The 15,862-nt window shown below is 38.3% G+C and overlaps 1 protein-coding gene across 1 annotated transcript in view; it reads right to left on the bottom strand.

Moving 5' to 3' along the window:
- Positions 1-15,862, bottom strand: part of PHF19 (PHD finger protein 19) — a 240,082-nt gene that overhangs the window by 95,059 nt on the left and 129,161 nt on the right. The window contains exons 6-7 of the mRNA XM_053695775.1: positions 14,120-14,268; positions 11,655-11,750 (exon numbers count right to left, since the gene is read on the bottom strand). Coding sequence (XP_053551750.1) covers positions 11,655-11,750; positions 14,120-14,268 — 245 coding nt within the window. The remainder of the gene's footprint in view (positions 1-11,654; positions 11,751-14,119; positions 14,269-15,862) is intronic.

Genomic DNA, 15,862 nt, shown 5'->3' with positions numbered 1-15,862 from the left:
TCACTCTTTCTACAGACTTTGAGACTAATGAGACCTTTCCAGAAGTCACCAATCTAACATTTAACCTTTAAATTATTGTTTAGGCAGTTCAGGGCCCTTCCTTTCAGCCACTGCATGCTGTTGTCATCATTTAGTTGGCATCTTCCTTTACAAAAAGATAATCAGAACTCCATATTTTTTTTCTAAATCTCCTTTTTTTACAAAACTGTAGTTTACCTCATTACTTGTCAGATCAATGTAAACAAGTGCTGAGTTTCTGTTTGTGTGTCTGTGTCTGAGAGTGTTTCTTTGCGTGTCTGCTAGAGTGTCTATATGTGAATCCTTATGTGTGAGTGTGTGTGTGTTTCAGTGTATGAGTGTGTCTGTATGTTACTACCTTTACAACATTTCCAAGTTTAAATAGGCACTTAAGAATAAAGTGCAGATACGTTTTAGTCACTTGGTCAAAAATTGAACATGTCAAAGGAGGGGGGGTCCCTGATCAATGGTTAAGTCAGGGGCCCCAAAATTTCTAGTGGCGGCCCTGAGGTCAAGGCTAGCTGTAAGGTTAAGGCTAGCTGTAAGGTCAAGGCTAGCTGTAAGGTCAAGGCTAGCTGTAAGGTCAAGGCTAGCTGAAAGGTCAAGGCTAGCTGAAAGGTCAAGGCTAGCTGAAAGGTCAAGGCTAGCTGAAAGGTCAAGGCTTTGCTGAAAGGTCAAGGCTTTGCTGAAAGGTCAAGGCTTTGCTGAAAGGTCAATGATAGCTGTAAGGTCAAGGATAGCTGTAAGGTTAATGATAGCTGTAAGGTCAAGGCTAGCTGTAAGGTCAAGGCTAGCTGTAAGGTCAAGGCTAGCTGAAAGGTCAAGGCTAGCTGAAAGGTCAAGGCTAGCTGAAAGGTCAAGGCTAGCTGTAGGGTCAAGGCTAGCTGTAGGGTCAAGGCTAGCTGTAAGGTCAAGGCTAGCTGTAAGGTCAAGGCTAGCTGTAAGGTTAATGATAGCTGTAAGGTTAATGATAGCTGTAAGGTTAAGGCTAGCTGTAAGGTCAAGGCTAGCTGTAAGGTCAAGGCTAGCTGTAAGGTCAAGGCTAGCTGTAAGGTCAAGGCTAGCTGTAAGGTCAAGGCTAGCTGTAAGGTTAAGGCTAGCTGTAAGGTCAAGGCTAGCTGTAAGGTTAATGATAGCTGTAGGTCAAGGCTAGCTGTAAGGTCAAGGCTAGCTGTAAGGTCAAGGCTAGCTGTAAGGTCAAGGCTAGCTGAAAGGTCAAGGCTAGCTATAAGGTCAAGGCTAGCTGTAAGGTCAAGGCTAGCTGTAAGGTTAATGATAGCTGTAAGGTTAAGGCTAGCTGTAAGGTTAAGGCTAGCTGTAAGGTCAAGGCTAGCTGTAAGGTCAAGGCTAGCTGTAAGGTCAAGGCTAGCTGTAGGTCAAGGCTAGCTGTAAGGTCAAGGCTAGCTGTAAGGTCAAGGCTAGCTGAAAGGTCAAGGCTAGCTATAGGGTCAAGGCTAGCTGTAAGGTTAATGATAGCTGTAGGTCAAGACTAGCTGTAAGGTCAAGGCTAGCTGAAAGGTCAAGGCTAGCTATAGGGTCAAGGCTAGCTGTAAGGTTAATGATAGCTGTAAGGTCAAGGCTAGCTGAAAGGTCAAGGCTAGCTGTAAGGTCAAGGCTAGCTGTAAGGTCAAGGCTAGCTGAAAGGTCAAGGCTAGCTATAGGGTCAAGGCTAGCTATAGGGTCAAGGCTAGCTGTAAGGTTAATGATAGCTGTAAGGTCAAGGCTAGCTGTAAGGTCAAGGCTAGCTGAAAGGTCACATACTCAGTGGCTGACTATAAGCAGTTGGACCCCTGCAGTAGAACTGATGCTGCACTGACAAGGATCAAACTTTATCTCTGGAAAAAACACAAATCCTGTACTACAAATGGCAGAAACTGAACTCAAGCACAAAGGAGAGATTCCCCACAGCCTCACAAGTCTTTAAGGCACTTCTAGCTACCGTAGTGGTCAGAGGATTTACTTACCAGTACCAATATGGTTTTACAAAAAGTGTTTTTAGAAGACATAACTAGGTTGAAATTTAAAAGTTCAGTCAGTTGGTTCTTGGTAAATCCTAGCGTTTGTGAAACGCTAGGATTGACCATTGGAACAAATAAAGGGGACTTTCATAAAGTATAAAAAATCCTTTGTTTGTTTGCAGCGTTTGCCGTACTGAGCTGCTCATGCAGCCCACGGCAGAACGCTGTTTGGCTGAGAGGTGACATTTCCACCTCTTAGCCAATAGCTGTGCGTGAAATACGGTGCCAGACTGAAAGTCCCTTTTATTTGCTCCACTGATAAACTCTAGCATTTCACGAACGCTAGGATTTACCATCACTTTAATCTAAAAAATTATAGCTCTAAATCAATATGTGGCAGGGTCACTATAATGAAGTCTGCATGACACCCTGCATCCTGTTTAAATTACAGGACACGTAAATAAAATCTATAATGTCAGTACATAAAGTGTTTTTCTGGTAATTTACATTTAGTATAGTACAGATATATGTAGCGCGTGCGCTTGTCCCCCCTCGTGACATGCATTGCACAAGGGTCTGCACATTTAAATGACATTTAGTATAGTACAGATATATGTAGCGCGTGCGCTTGTCCCCCCCCTGTGACATGCATTACACAAGGGTCTGTACATGTAAATGACATTTAGTATAGTACAGATATATGTAGCGCGTGCACTTGTCCCCCCTCGTGACATGCATTGCACAAGGGTCTGCACATTTAAATGACATTTAGTATAGTACAGATATATGTAGCGCGTGCGCTGGTCCCCCATGTGACATGCATTACACCAGGGTCTGCAAATGTAAATGACATTTAGTATAGTACAGATATATGTAGCACGTGCGCTGGTCCCCCCCCCGTGACATACATTGCACAAGGGTCTGTACATGTAAATGACATTTAGTATAGTACAGATATATGTAGCGCGTGCGCTGGTCCCCCCTGTGACATGCATTACACAAGGGTCTGTACATGTAAATGACATTTAGTATAGTACAGATATATGTAGCGCGTGCGCTTGTCCCCCCCGTGACATGCATTGCACAAGGGTCTGTACATGTAAATGACATTTAGTATAGTACAGATATATGCAGCACGTGCTCTGGTCCCCCCTGTGACATGCATTACACAAGGGTCTGTACATGTAAATGACTTTAGTATAGTACAGATATATGTAGCTCGTGCGCTGGTCCCCCTGACATGCATTGCACAAGGGTCTGTACATGTAAATGACATTTAGTATAGTACAGATATATGTAGCGCATGCGCTGGTCCCCCCTGTGACATGCATTGCACAAGGGTCTGTACATGTAAATGACATTTAGTATAGTACAGATATATGTAGCGCGTGCGCTGGTCCCCCCTGTGATATGCATTGCACAAGGGTCTGTACATGTAAATGACAGTATAGTACAGATATATGTAGCGCGTGCGCTGGTCCCCCCTGTGACATGCATTACACAAGGGTCTGTACATGTAAATAGTGGAAAAGGTATGGAGTGAGCGCTAAAACAAGCTTAATAGGCCAATGAGATAAAGAAGTGAACTAAAACGGTTCAAATGGGCTAGAACGATATAATACTGATCTCAATAAAATGTACAATTTAATATGCATATAAACATAAATAGGTAGTAGACGTGGATAGAGTTAAAATACTTAACATTAGCATGGATCCATGTAATGACTAAAACAGGTATACAACAATGATAAAAACAATGATAAAAACAGTGATAAATAGACAGATCAGATAGGAAGTCAGTGAGATCCTCTGCGATTAGGTCGGAGGTCTCTTGTTATGTGTAGATGTAGGTGCGAATAGACACAGTAGAAACAATAATAATGGTGTCTGAGTGATAAAATGCAAAAAGTGAAAAAAATGGAAAAAATTTTAAAAAATTCAATAATGGTTGGAGAAAATTCCATTACAATTGGTAAAAAACAAAACAAAAATAATCCCAAATCTGAATCAAAGTTCAAAGTACAAGTGAGAGAGTAAACAGTGATCAAGGGTGATCTCAAACAGATAAATCAACAATCCATAAAATCCATATGTTGAAAAAATTAGTGGTATAAAGTGTCAGTCCAAAAGTCCATATATAAAAAGTGATCCAAAAACAAAACAGAAATGGTGATCCAAAAATTGCAGATAATAGTTCAAAAGTAGAATCCAAGGTAATATAAAAATATATGTCTATGTGGAAAAACCTCCCATATCAAAATATGTTGTGGAGAAATGACACGTGAAAAACAAAACGTTGGTACAAAAAATACACAAAAAATGATAATAAACAAACGATCCAAACCTGTGAAAAGACAGAAACAAAAAATAGTGCAATAAAGTTTGTTACACTTTAGAAGGTATGAAAATAAGCTCACCAGTATGCCTGTGTCAACGCGTTTCGGCCTATCTTAAGGCCTTTCTCAAGACTATACTGATGTGTAACTACTGGGAGCTTATATAGGGTGCCAAGTGATGTTATTGGTGGTAGGTTTTGGCGCCAAAAATGGATGTGACACCTCTTCCTGTTTGGCCCATTGTATTCTGGGACATAATAGAACTCTTTTTCTTTTTGTTTAAATCTTATTATTATTATCACATTGTTACTTATATTCAATTAACCCATTATGTTTCAAAAGTTGCCTATAATTTATTCATTTCTACAGTTGATTTCAATCCAAATTGTGTTGCAGAAACCTTTAGTGAATACCATTACTTCCGGTTTCGTGTATCACTTCCGGTTTCGGTAAAATCACTTCCGGTATGTCACTTCCGGTTCCGTTCGGGTCACTTCCAGTTTTGGCGATTATACTCCCCACTTCCGGTTTTAGATTGTTTAGTGATACTATGATGAATCCCATGTCACTTTATAATAAAATAGTTTTGGGCATATCTTCAATAGTAATGTTATTATATAGGAATAGATTATCAATTGTTAAAAGCCTGAAATTGTCCATTAAAAACAGTGTTGGACTAATCACATTCAATGTATCAAATGGAATATTAAAAGCATATATAAGTAAAAGATATATACATGTGTATATATATATATATATATATATATATATATATAAAAAGATGACGTGTATAAATAAGTAGATTAATAAATATATAAGATCGATACAGTTAAATACAGTTAAATACATTTGAATAGTCTCCTAAACCCGTTATTAAAATAAATAGTGTGTGAGTCCAAATTCTAAAGACCCATATATTGGCTCAAAAGGTGAATGGGACCTATATATATATGTCTGTAGGTTCATATATATTTGTAAAAGTAATGATGTCAGTTAGGGAGAAACCAATCAATTGGGAAAAGGGAGAAACCATGCATGTGTCAGAACAACAAAAAGCGAAAATTATCGTCCTGTGGTACAATTGGGACAACAGAAACTGGTTAAAAGAGTACTAAATAGTACAACCTCAGAGAGTTATATGAAATAGTCTATATTCGTAAAAACTACCTACAGAATTTTCCTGGAGGGGAATGGGGATATGTCACTGCTGGGGCGAGAATCTTGATCATTTGGTTCTCAAAATATTTATATGGTCCAACAGTGAGCATTGGAAATGTTAAAATTGTATATCTATATAGGAAGAGAATGATCTATAATTCCAATGGTAAAACAGATTGTGTTGGTCTTAAGGGCTATACATTTGCCTATAATCATCAGTCCCTATTTGGATGTGTAAAAAAGTTAAAATTGTATGTCTATATAGGGAGAGAATGATCTGTAAGTCCGATGGTAAAACAGATTGTGTTGGTCTTAAGGGCTATACATTTGCCTATAATCATCAGTCCCTATTTGGATATGTAAAAAAGTAGACCAACCTATTTCGTCAGATCTATAATTTAATTTATTTGAGATATCCCCTCTGTGTCTGTCATTGGATCTATTCTGGTGTCGTGGGGGTTGTTCCCTCCTACTATGTTTTTGATATGTTTCTCTGTGGTCATTGTATGTCTTCAAGTCATAAGTGTTATCTAAATTGTCATAGTGGTGGTTCCTCCCCTCGTGATTGTATGTGTTATATCTGTTATCTGAAAAGGATATTCTCCTTCCATGGGTATTTCTCATTGGGGATTCTCTCATATTTCTATGCTCATATTGATTACTATAATCATTTCTCTGATATGATCTATTGTAATGATAGTGTGATCTGTTGTTGTAATGAGATCTGGGTAGATGGTTGAAATAATGGTTATGTTTTCTATTTTCAGTGTTTTGTCTGTACCCATATTCTCTCCTATCATTGCCCCTGTAATTTCGTAGGCCTCCCTCATAGAAATTATCTTCCTGTCTATAATAGTGAGAATTGTTGTTAGAATTATTGTAATAACCTTTGCCTCGTGGTGTTCTCCTTTGGGGGTATTGTTGTTCATTATATCTCCTATGTTGAACAAGCATGCATACTGAAGCAAAGATTTCTGGATAGGGGGTACACAAAGGAAACCCTAGAAGAGAAAATTGACCAAGTTCGGAAAATTGACAGAAAGGAACTGATCAAATACAAACCGAAATGTGTACAAAGTGAAGATACGAACACTATAGATGTACCCATGATCACAGAGTATTGTGCGAACAAACGTATCATTGAAAAAATCATGAAAAAACACTGGACAATACTAAAGGAGGACGATGTAATCGGTGATAAATTAACAACCCATCCGCGATTCATCTATAGGAGGGCTAACAATCTAAAAACCCTACTAGCTCCAAGCATTCCAAGAAACAAGACATTAAACGCAACCGATTATAAAGGAAATAAGATCAAAGGATTTTTCCCTTGCCCTAGTTGCAAGGCCTGCAAAAACGGTTTAAAAACAAACCAATTTACATCTCAACATAAGGGAGAGCAACACAAAATTCGAGACCTCATAAGGTGTACTGACAAGGGAATAATATATATCATATCTTGCACCTGTGGCTTACAATATGTTGGACAAACAACAAGAGCCCTCAGAGACAGAATCAGGGAGCATATTCTATGCATAGAAAAGAATAATACAGAGACTCCATTATACAAACACTTTGCAACTAAACATGGAGGTAATATAAAAGATCTTAAATATTTTGGAATTGAGAAGATCAAAAACAACTGGAGGGGAGGCAACCATGAGAGAAAATTATTATATCATGAGTCCAAATGGATTTTTACTTTGGATTGTATGTTCCCTAAAGGGTTGAATCATAAAGAAGACTTATCCCATCTACTGTCCCTTAGAGAAGATTAGATAGACCTAGCCTTATTATTCAAAGTCTATCTTTATTATGACCGCATGTGTCATCACACTAGCTCTCACTTTAAATTATAGATCTGACGAAATAGGTTGGTCTACTTTTTTACATATCCAAATAGGGACTGATGATTATAGGCAAATGTATAGCCCTTAAGACCAACACAATCTGTTTTACCATCGGACTTACAGATCATTCTCTCCCTATATAGACATACAATTTTAACTTTTTTACACATCCAAATAGGGACTGATGATTATAGGCAAATGTATAGCCCTTAAGACCAACACAATCTGTTTTACCATTGGAATTATAGATCATTCTCTTCCTATATAGATATACAATTTTAACATTTCCAATGCTCACTGTTGGACCATATAAATATTTTGAGAACCAAATGATCAAGATTCTCGCCCCAGCAGTGACATATCCCCATTCCCCTCCAGGAAAATTCTGTAGGTAGTTTTTACGAATATAGACTATTTCATATAACTCTCTGAGGTTGTACTATTTAGTACTCTTTTAACCAGTTTCTGTTGTCCCAATTGTACCACAGGACGATAATTTTCGCTTTTTGTTGTTCTGACACATGCATGGTTTCTCCCTTTTCCCAATTGATTGGTTTCTCCCTAACTGACATCATTACTTTTACAAATATATATGAACCTACAGACATATATATATAGGTCCCATTCACCTTTTGAGCCAATATATGGGTCTTTAGAATTTGGACTCACACACTATTTATTTTAATAACGGGTTTAGGAGACTATTCAAATGTATTTAACTGTATCGATCTTATATATTTATTAATCTACTTATTTATACACGTCATCTTTTTATATATATATATATATATATATATAAAAATATACACACATGTATATATCTTTTACTTATATATGCTTTTAATATTCCATTTGATACATTGAATGTGATTAGTCCAACACTGTTTTTAATGGACAATTTCAGGCTTTTAACAATTGATAATCTATTCCTATATAATAACATTACTATTGAAGATATGCCCAAAACTATTTTATTATAAAGTGACATGGGATTCATCATAGTATCACTAAACAATCTAAAACCGGAAGTGGGGAGTATAATCGCCAAAACCGGAAGTGACCCGAACGAAACCGGAAGTGACATACCGGAAGTGATTTTACCAAAACCGGAAGTGATACACGAAACCGGAAGTAATGGTATTCACTAACGGTTTCTGCAACACAATTTGGATTGAAATCAACTGTAGAAATGAATAAATTATAGGCAACTTTTGAAACATAATGGGTTAATTGAATATAAGTAACAATGTGATAATAATAATAAGATTTAAACAAAAAGAAAAAGAGTTCTATTATGTCCCAGAATACAATGGGCCAAACAGGAAGAGGTGTCACATCCATTTTTGGCGCCAAAACCTACCACCAATAACATCACTTGGCACCCTATATAAGCTCCCAGTAGTTACACATCAGTATAGTCTTGAGAAAGGCCTTAAGATAGGCCGAAACGCGTTGACACAGGCATACTGGTGAGCTTATTTTCATACCTTCTAAAGTGTAACAAACTTTATTGCACTATTTTTTGTTTCTGTCTTTTCACAGGTTTGGATCGTTTGTTTATTATCATTTTTTGTGTATTTTTTGTACCAACGTTTTGTTTTTCACGTGTCATTTCTCCACAACATATTTTGATATGGGAGGTTTTTCCACATAGACATATATTTTTATATTACCTTGGATTCTACTTTTGAACTATTATCTGCAATTTTTGGATCACCATTTCTGTTTTGTTTTTGGATCACTTTTTATATATGGACTTTTGGACTGACACTTTATACCACTAATTTTTTCAACATATGGATTTTATGGATTGTTGATTTATCTGTTTGGGATCACCCTTGATCACTGTTTAATCTCTCACTTGTACTTTGAACTTTGATTCAGATTTGGGATTATTTTTGTTTTGTTTTTTACCAATTGTAACTGAATTTTCTCCAACCATTATTGAATTTTTTAAAAAAATTTCCATTTTTTTCACTTTTTGCATTTTATCACTCAGACACCATTATTATTATTGTTTCTACTGTGTCTATTCGCACCTACATCTACACATAACAAGAGACCTCCGACCTAATCGCAGAGGATCTCACTGACTTCCTATCTGATCTGTCTATTTATCACTGTTTTTATCATTGTTTTTATCATTGTTGTATACCTGTTTTAGTCATTACATGGATCCATGCTAATGTTAAGTATTTTAACTCTATCCACGTCTACTACCTATTTATGTTTATATGCATATTAAATTGTACATTTTATTGAGATCAGTATTATATCGTTCTAGCCCATTTGAACCGTTTTAGTTCACTTCTTTATCTCATTGGCCTATTAAGCTTGTTTTAGCGCTCACTCCATACCTTTTCCACTGTTTCCCTCTTGTAGTCCGCTAGGGGACTTATTTGGTAGTGAGCTTTAGGCTGTCCTTTTAGCGCTTGGGATACTACATACATAGTATCTGTACATGTAAATGACAGTATAGTACAGATATATGTAGCGCGTGCGCTGGTCCCCCCCTGTGACATGCATTACACCAGGGTCTGCACATGTAAATGACATTTAGTATAGTACAGATATATGTAGCGCGTGCGCTGGTCCCCCTGATATGCATTACACAAGGGTCTGTACATGTAAATGACATTTAGTATAGTACAGATATATGTAGCACGTGCGCTGGTCCCCCCTGTGACATGCATTACACCAGGGTCTGCACATGTAAATGACATTTAGTATAGTACAGATATATGTAGCTCGTGCGCTGGTCCCCCTGTGACATGCATTACACAAGGGTCTGTACATGTAAATGACATTTAGTATAGTACAGATATATGTAGCGCATGCGCTGGTCCCCCCCCCCCTGTGACATACATTGCACAAGGGTCTGTACATGTAAATAACATTTAGTATAGTACAGATATATGTAGCGCGTGCGCTGGTCCCCACTGTGACATGCATTGCACAAGGGTCTGTACATGTAAATGACATTTAGTATAGTACAGATATATGTAGCGCGTGCGCTGGTCCCCCCTGTGACATGCATTACACAAGCGTCTGCACATGTAAATGACATTTAGTATAGTACAGATATATGTAGCACGTGCGCTTGTCCCCACTGTGACATGCATTACACAAGGGTCTGTACATGTAAATGACATTTAGTATAGTACAGATATATGTAGCGCGTGCGCTGGTCCCCCCTGTGACATGCATTACACAAGCGTCTGTACATGTAAATGGCATTTAGTATAATACAGATATATGTAGCGCGTGCGCTTGTCCCCACTGTGACATGCATTACACAAGGGTCTGTACATGTAAATGACATTTAGTATAGTACAGATATATGTAGCGCGTGCGCTGGTCCCCCCTGTGACATGCATTACACAAGCGTCTGTACATGTAAATGGCATTTAGTATAATACAGATATATGTAGCGCGTGCGCTTGTCCCCACTGTGACATGCATTACACAAGGGTCTGTACATGTAAATGACATTTAGTATAGTACAGATATATGTAGCGCGTGCGCTGGTCCCCCCTGTGACATGCATTGCACAAGGGTCTGTACATGTAAATGACATTTAGTATAGTACAGATATATGTAGCGTATGCGCTGGTCCCCCCTGTGACATGCATTACACAAGCGTCTGCACATGTAAATGACATTTAGTATAGTACAGATATATGTAGCGCGTGCGCTGGTCCCCCCTGTGACATGCATTACACAGCGTCAGCACATGTAAATGACATTTAGTATAGTACAGATATATGTAGCACGTGCGCTGGTCCCCCCCTGTGACATACATTACACAAGGGTCTGTACATGTAAATGACATTTAGTATAGTACAGATATATGTAGCGCATGCGCTGGTCCCCCCTGTGACATGCATTACACCAAGGTCTGTACATGTAAATGACAGTATAGTACAGATATATGTAGCACGTGCGCTGGTCCCCCCATGAGTTGCATTACCCCAGGGCCCTGCCTGTATATGACAATACATTTTCTTTATCAGATGTAGTACGAGCAGTCCCTTTGCCGGATCACATGCTGCTAAGTATTTATATACACTAGTCGTTCTGTATTCCTGCTGAGCTCAGATTTACGTGACAGAGTCTCTCACACTAGCGCTAAGAACAGAACAAGGTGCCTGAACAGTCCCGTTCTGTATAAATTACTATGTTAATAGCCCCTCAGCGCTGGCCCATTTACAAGCTACAAACAGCTCAACGGCATGAAAGACTGAATAAATAATCAGGTTATTTCCCACACTGCAGGGGGTGTTCACTGATTCTACAAGAGTTTGTTCAAAGAATACGAAATAAGCACCAACCTGTCTCCGAACATCATAGTCTCATGAAAGCACTGGACACAGGATTCGTGGTACCACTGCAGGCACCGGTAACACTGGATCATCTTCAGATACCATCTGTAACAAACAATAAATAAATAAATACACCTATAGGGAGACAGAAGGCGCCACTGCAAGTTTATTGCACTCCACAATAAGGCTGTATAGCAACTATTCCCTTGTGCGGGACTACTGCAATATAGTGAGACCAGTTGTGTAAACAGAATGTAGCTTACTACGGGGAAGATTACAAGTCGCAGGGTATGTCTTTTCCGCATGCGCAATCGCCTTTTACGCAACAATCCTTTCCACGCTCGAAGAGCTGTAGTTAACGGTTTTCTGCAACAAAAGGTTTCACGAAACCCTTCAAAAACACATTACAACGTACAATTACACTCATATTAACACTGTCTAGTAAAAACACATTACAAAGTAATACATTTATATGTATAGACATACGTTTAACTAGGGAGATAATGACAAGATTTTACATTACAATCTTATGCACATTAAACAATATCTCAGAGGGATTTTCAAAGCGATAATCACATATAGATCTCGAGATATACTGCAATTGGCTTATGGCTGTCACATGATACAGTTATATGCACACTGTTGCAGCTCCTACTGAGCATGTGCAAGAGATCACAGTCTATGTAGGATATTTATCAAAGCATCAATCTCTGTGCATTCGCCGGCGTCAATACGCTCGACAGACAATCGCTGCTGCGGATCCACATACAATGCCCTTATTTATTAAAAAAAACAGTCAAAAACACGAGCGTCAAGTACTGCGCGATGAGCATCGGACTGTTGTTAAATAACAATCATCGATGTCGCGGTTATTCTGTTTTTTCTGTGTGTGTTATGTCAGAAATCTTTTTCAAACATATTTACATGTCCCTAAATTCCTTTTTTTGTTCTAAACAATGTTGTCTTTCATATCTCTGTGTTTATTTATACCACAATATGTATATAGTGTAAATTTATTTTTATTCTGAGCAGGAATAATTGCGAATATAACATGTCATCAGGGTATCATATGTATTTATTTGCAATCAATGGATATTTTAAGAGCTGGGCCAGTTTTCTCTCTGCACCTGTGTAACCCCTCCTGATTGCAATCTAGTTTTAAACACCACCCCTACACATGTGTTATAAAATGGGCTGACATATAAGATTACATTTCTTACTGAAAAAGAAATTCAAGAGAAGGAAGAAATACACTCAAAATAGCATGACCGTAAAGAGGTGATTTTAATTTCTGCTGTATCTGAATCATGACAGTTTAATGTTAGGTGGGCTATCCCTTTGAGCTATCAGTTTAAGATTATATTGAATCAAACATCAATTCGAATTTAAAAATCATTGTCTAAAATATTACACTGTGTGTCCTAATGTCAGCATCAATGAATATCTTTAATACTAAGTTCACATATACATCATTTCAAAGTATAATACGCAATGTAACAAATGGCACTTACAAGTTCTGATGAGTGATCAATGACACAAGTATCAAGCAATTTGATTCGTTAGTGATAGTTTTAAATGTATATTTGAATCAGATTGGCTGATGTCATAAATCATGTGATTATGCATATTCCAATCAAAAGTGGTTGAAAAATTCACTAGTGTGGGTTTCTTTACGAGTTTGCGTCATAATTGGTGTAAAAAGTGTTGCGTCAAATTCGGTGCAAAGTGGAGAGTGGGACTTGTATTACATGGCTTAAACATGGTGCACATAGATTTTTCCAAAAAAATAAAAAGGAAGTTAGCTATATAATGTTGTGTATTTATTTCATTTTTATCTCTATATCTATTAGTGCAACAAGTTTGGGGTGAAACGTTGCAACAAATTTGGAGAAATAATATTGTCCCCTTGCTTTGTAATGAGAGACAAAGATGTAACATAATCCATAAGTAGTAATGTATTTTTCATTTTTATCCGTATGGAGCTTGAAGCCCCTGTGTTTCTGGCGAGCCTTCAGGCTCGCCAGAAACACAAGTTATGAAGCAGCAGTCTAAAGACTGCTGCTCCATAACCTGTTCGCCTGCTCTGAGGCATCAGACAGACATCGCCAAAAATAAACCCGATCCAATACGATTGGGTTGATAGACACCACCTGCTAGCGGTCGATTGGCCGCAATCTGCAGGGAGCAATGATAAATGCAGACAGCGTATGCTGTCAGCATTTATCGATGTGCGACGGACATGATCCACAATATCGGATCATGTCCGCTCGCACATTAATAAATAGGCCCCTATATCACAGGATATTTGTGCACAGACAGGAACGTGTGGCCCTTCTAGTGAGGTTCTTGTAAGACATAATGACAGAACAGAAGCGAGGGGCAAACACTTGAACTGACATGGGGGACGGGGGGAATATGGGGGAGGACTGGGGAACGTTCATTTCATCAGCAGTATAACAGAATACAGTGCTTACTCTCCAGGGCCGCCGCAGTAGCAGTAACACTGCTGCTGGTTGGTTCTGTGTGATGAGTCCCAGTCTAGCTGCTCCGGGACGTACGTCAGAAACATTTTCACTGCTTGAAGTGTCTTTGCAATTGGACCCTTCTTCAAAGCGCCTCCTCTCTGCAGGCAGTAAAACAGCACATGATTAAGTCACTCTGTGTGATTATTTCCAGAACAGAAGTACAAGTCTAGTCAGGAATATGGGGAAAGGATTGGATTGCTTGTGATATCCTGTATTTGTCATTACACACACACAGACACACAAATACACACACACATACATTATACACACACACACACACATTATACACACACATACATAAAAATACACACACACTTCACAGACACACAAATACACATTATACACACACACTTTATACACACACACATTATACACACACACACAGAGACACAAAAATACACATTATACACACACACACAAATACACATTATATACACACATATATACACACAAACAAATGCACATCATACACACACACATACATTATGTACACACATATATACACACACAAATACACATTATACACACACAAATACACATCACACACACAAATACACATACACACACATACACAAACTAAACACACATTACACACACATACATTACACACACACAAACATTATACGCACACAAACATTATAAACACACAAACATTATACACACACAAACATTATACACACACACATTATACACACACATATATACAGCGCTGCGGAATCTGTTGGCGCTCTACAAATAACCGATAATAATAATAATAATATGTTTAAACATTTTTTATATGGAAAAATCTAACCCTTTATTGAGACCCCTGGGGACATATTGTGACTCCAGTCTGGTGACAATTGCTCATATGTCAGACTACTACTGACTGGCTCTTCTAGGGAGGGTAGTTTTGAGGAAAGACACTGAGTGTGTTAAATAAAAATAAAATAATATACTGTCTGTACTACAGTAAATGAATTTAACCGTCACAATACAAATCTGAAACTAGTCAGTGCCAGTAAACGATAATTGTGCTTTTTTTCCAAAGCAATGCAGATTTGTTGAGGAATTCTCCCACTGAGCTCAGTATTGCCAAGACTTTTTTTTCCATAATCTTGTGGTAGAGATAATTTCATCATGCAGCAGTGAAACCGTTTTATTCATCGCTAGGATGGGATAGAACAATACTTCTGTGCAGGACAAGAGACCATCGAATTCCAGCAGTTCTAACCACAGACTGTTGCAACCGCAGAGTATAGTTTGACCGGTTGGGCACATAAAAGGGATAGGGTGTGTGAGATTTATTACTTGCTACTGAAGTGCTACACTGAAATTGATATCACCCTGCAGGGAGGGATGGAACATTGGAAGCCAAAGAATTCTACAGTAACGCACTTTATAAAAGGGTTAATGTATTAGCGAGTAGGATATAGCTGTTGTACACACATACCCTGCTGTGTGCAATGTGTGCCTCCCTGTCCCGGCAGATAAAGTATCCCTGCAGTGTAAAACTGTGTATAACACCAGACTCCTTACATTATTAGCGAGTGGTATATAGCTGTTGTATCCCTGCAGTGTAAAACTGTGTATAACACCAGACTCATTACGTCATTAGCGAGTGGTATATAGCTGTTGTATCCCTGTAGTGTAAAACTGTGTATAACACCAGACTCATTACGTCATTAGCGAGTGGTATATAGCTGTTGTATC

This window comes from Bombina bombina, chromosome 12 (assembly GCF_027579735.1).
Source record: "Bombina bombina isolate aBomBom1 chromosome 12, aBomBom1.pri, whole genome shotgun sequence".
NCBI lineage: Eukaryota > Metazoa > Chordata > Amphibia > Anura > Bombinatoridae > Bombina > Bombina bombina.
This window is presented reverse-complemented; position numbering and strand designations above follow the sequence as displayed.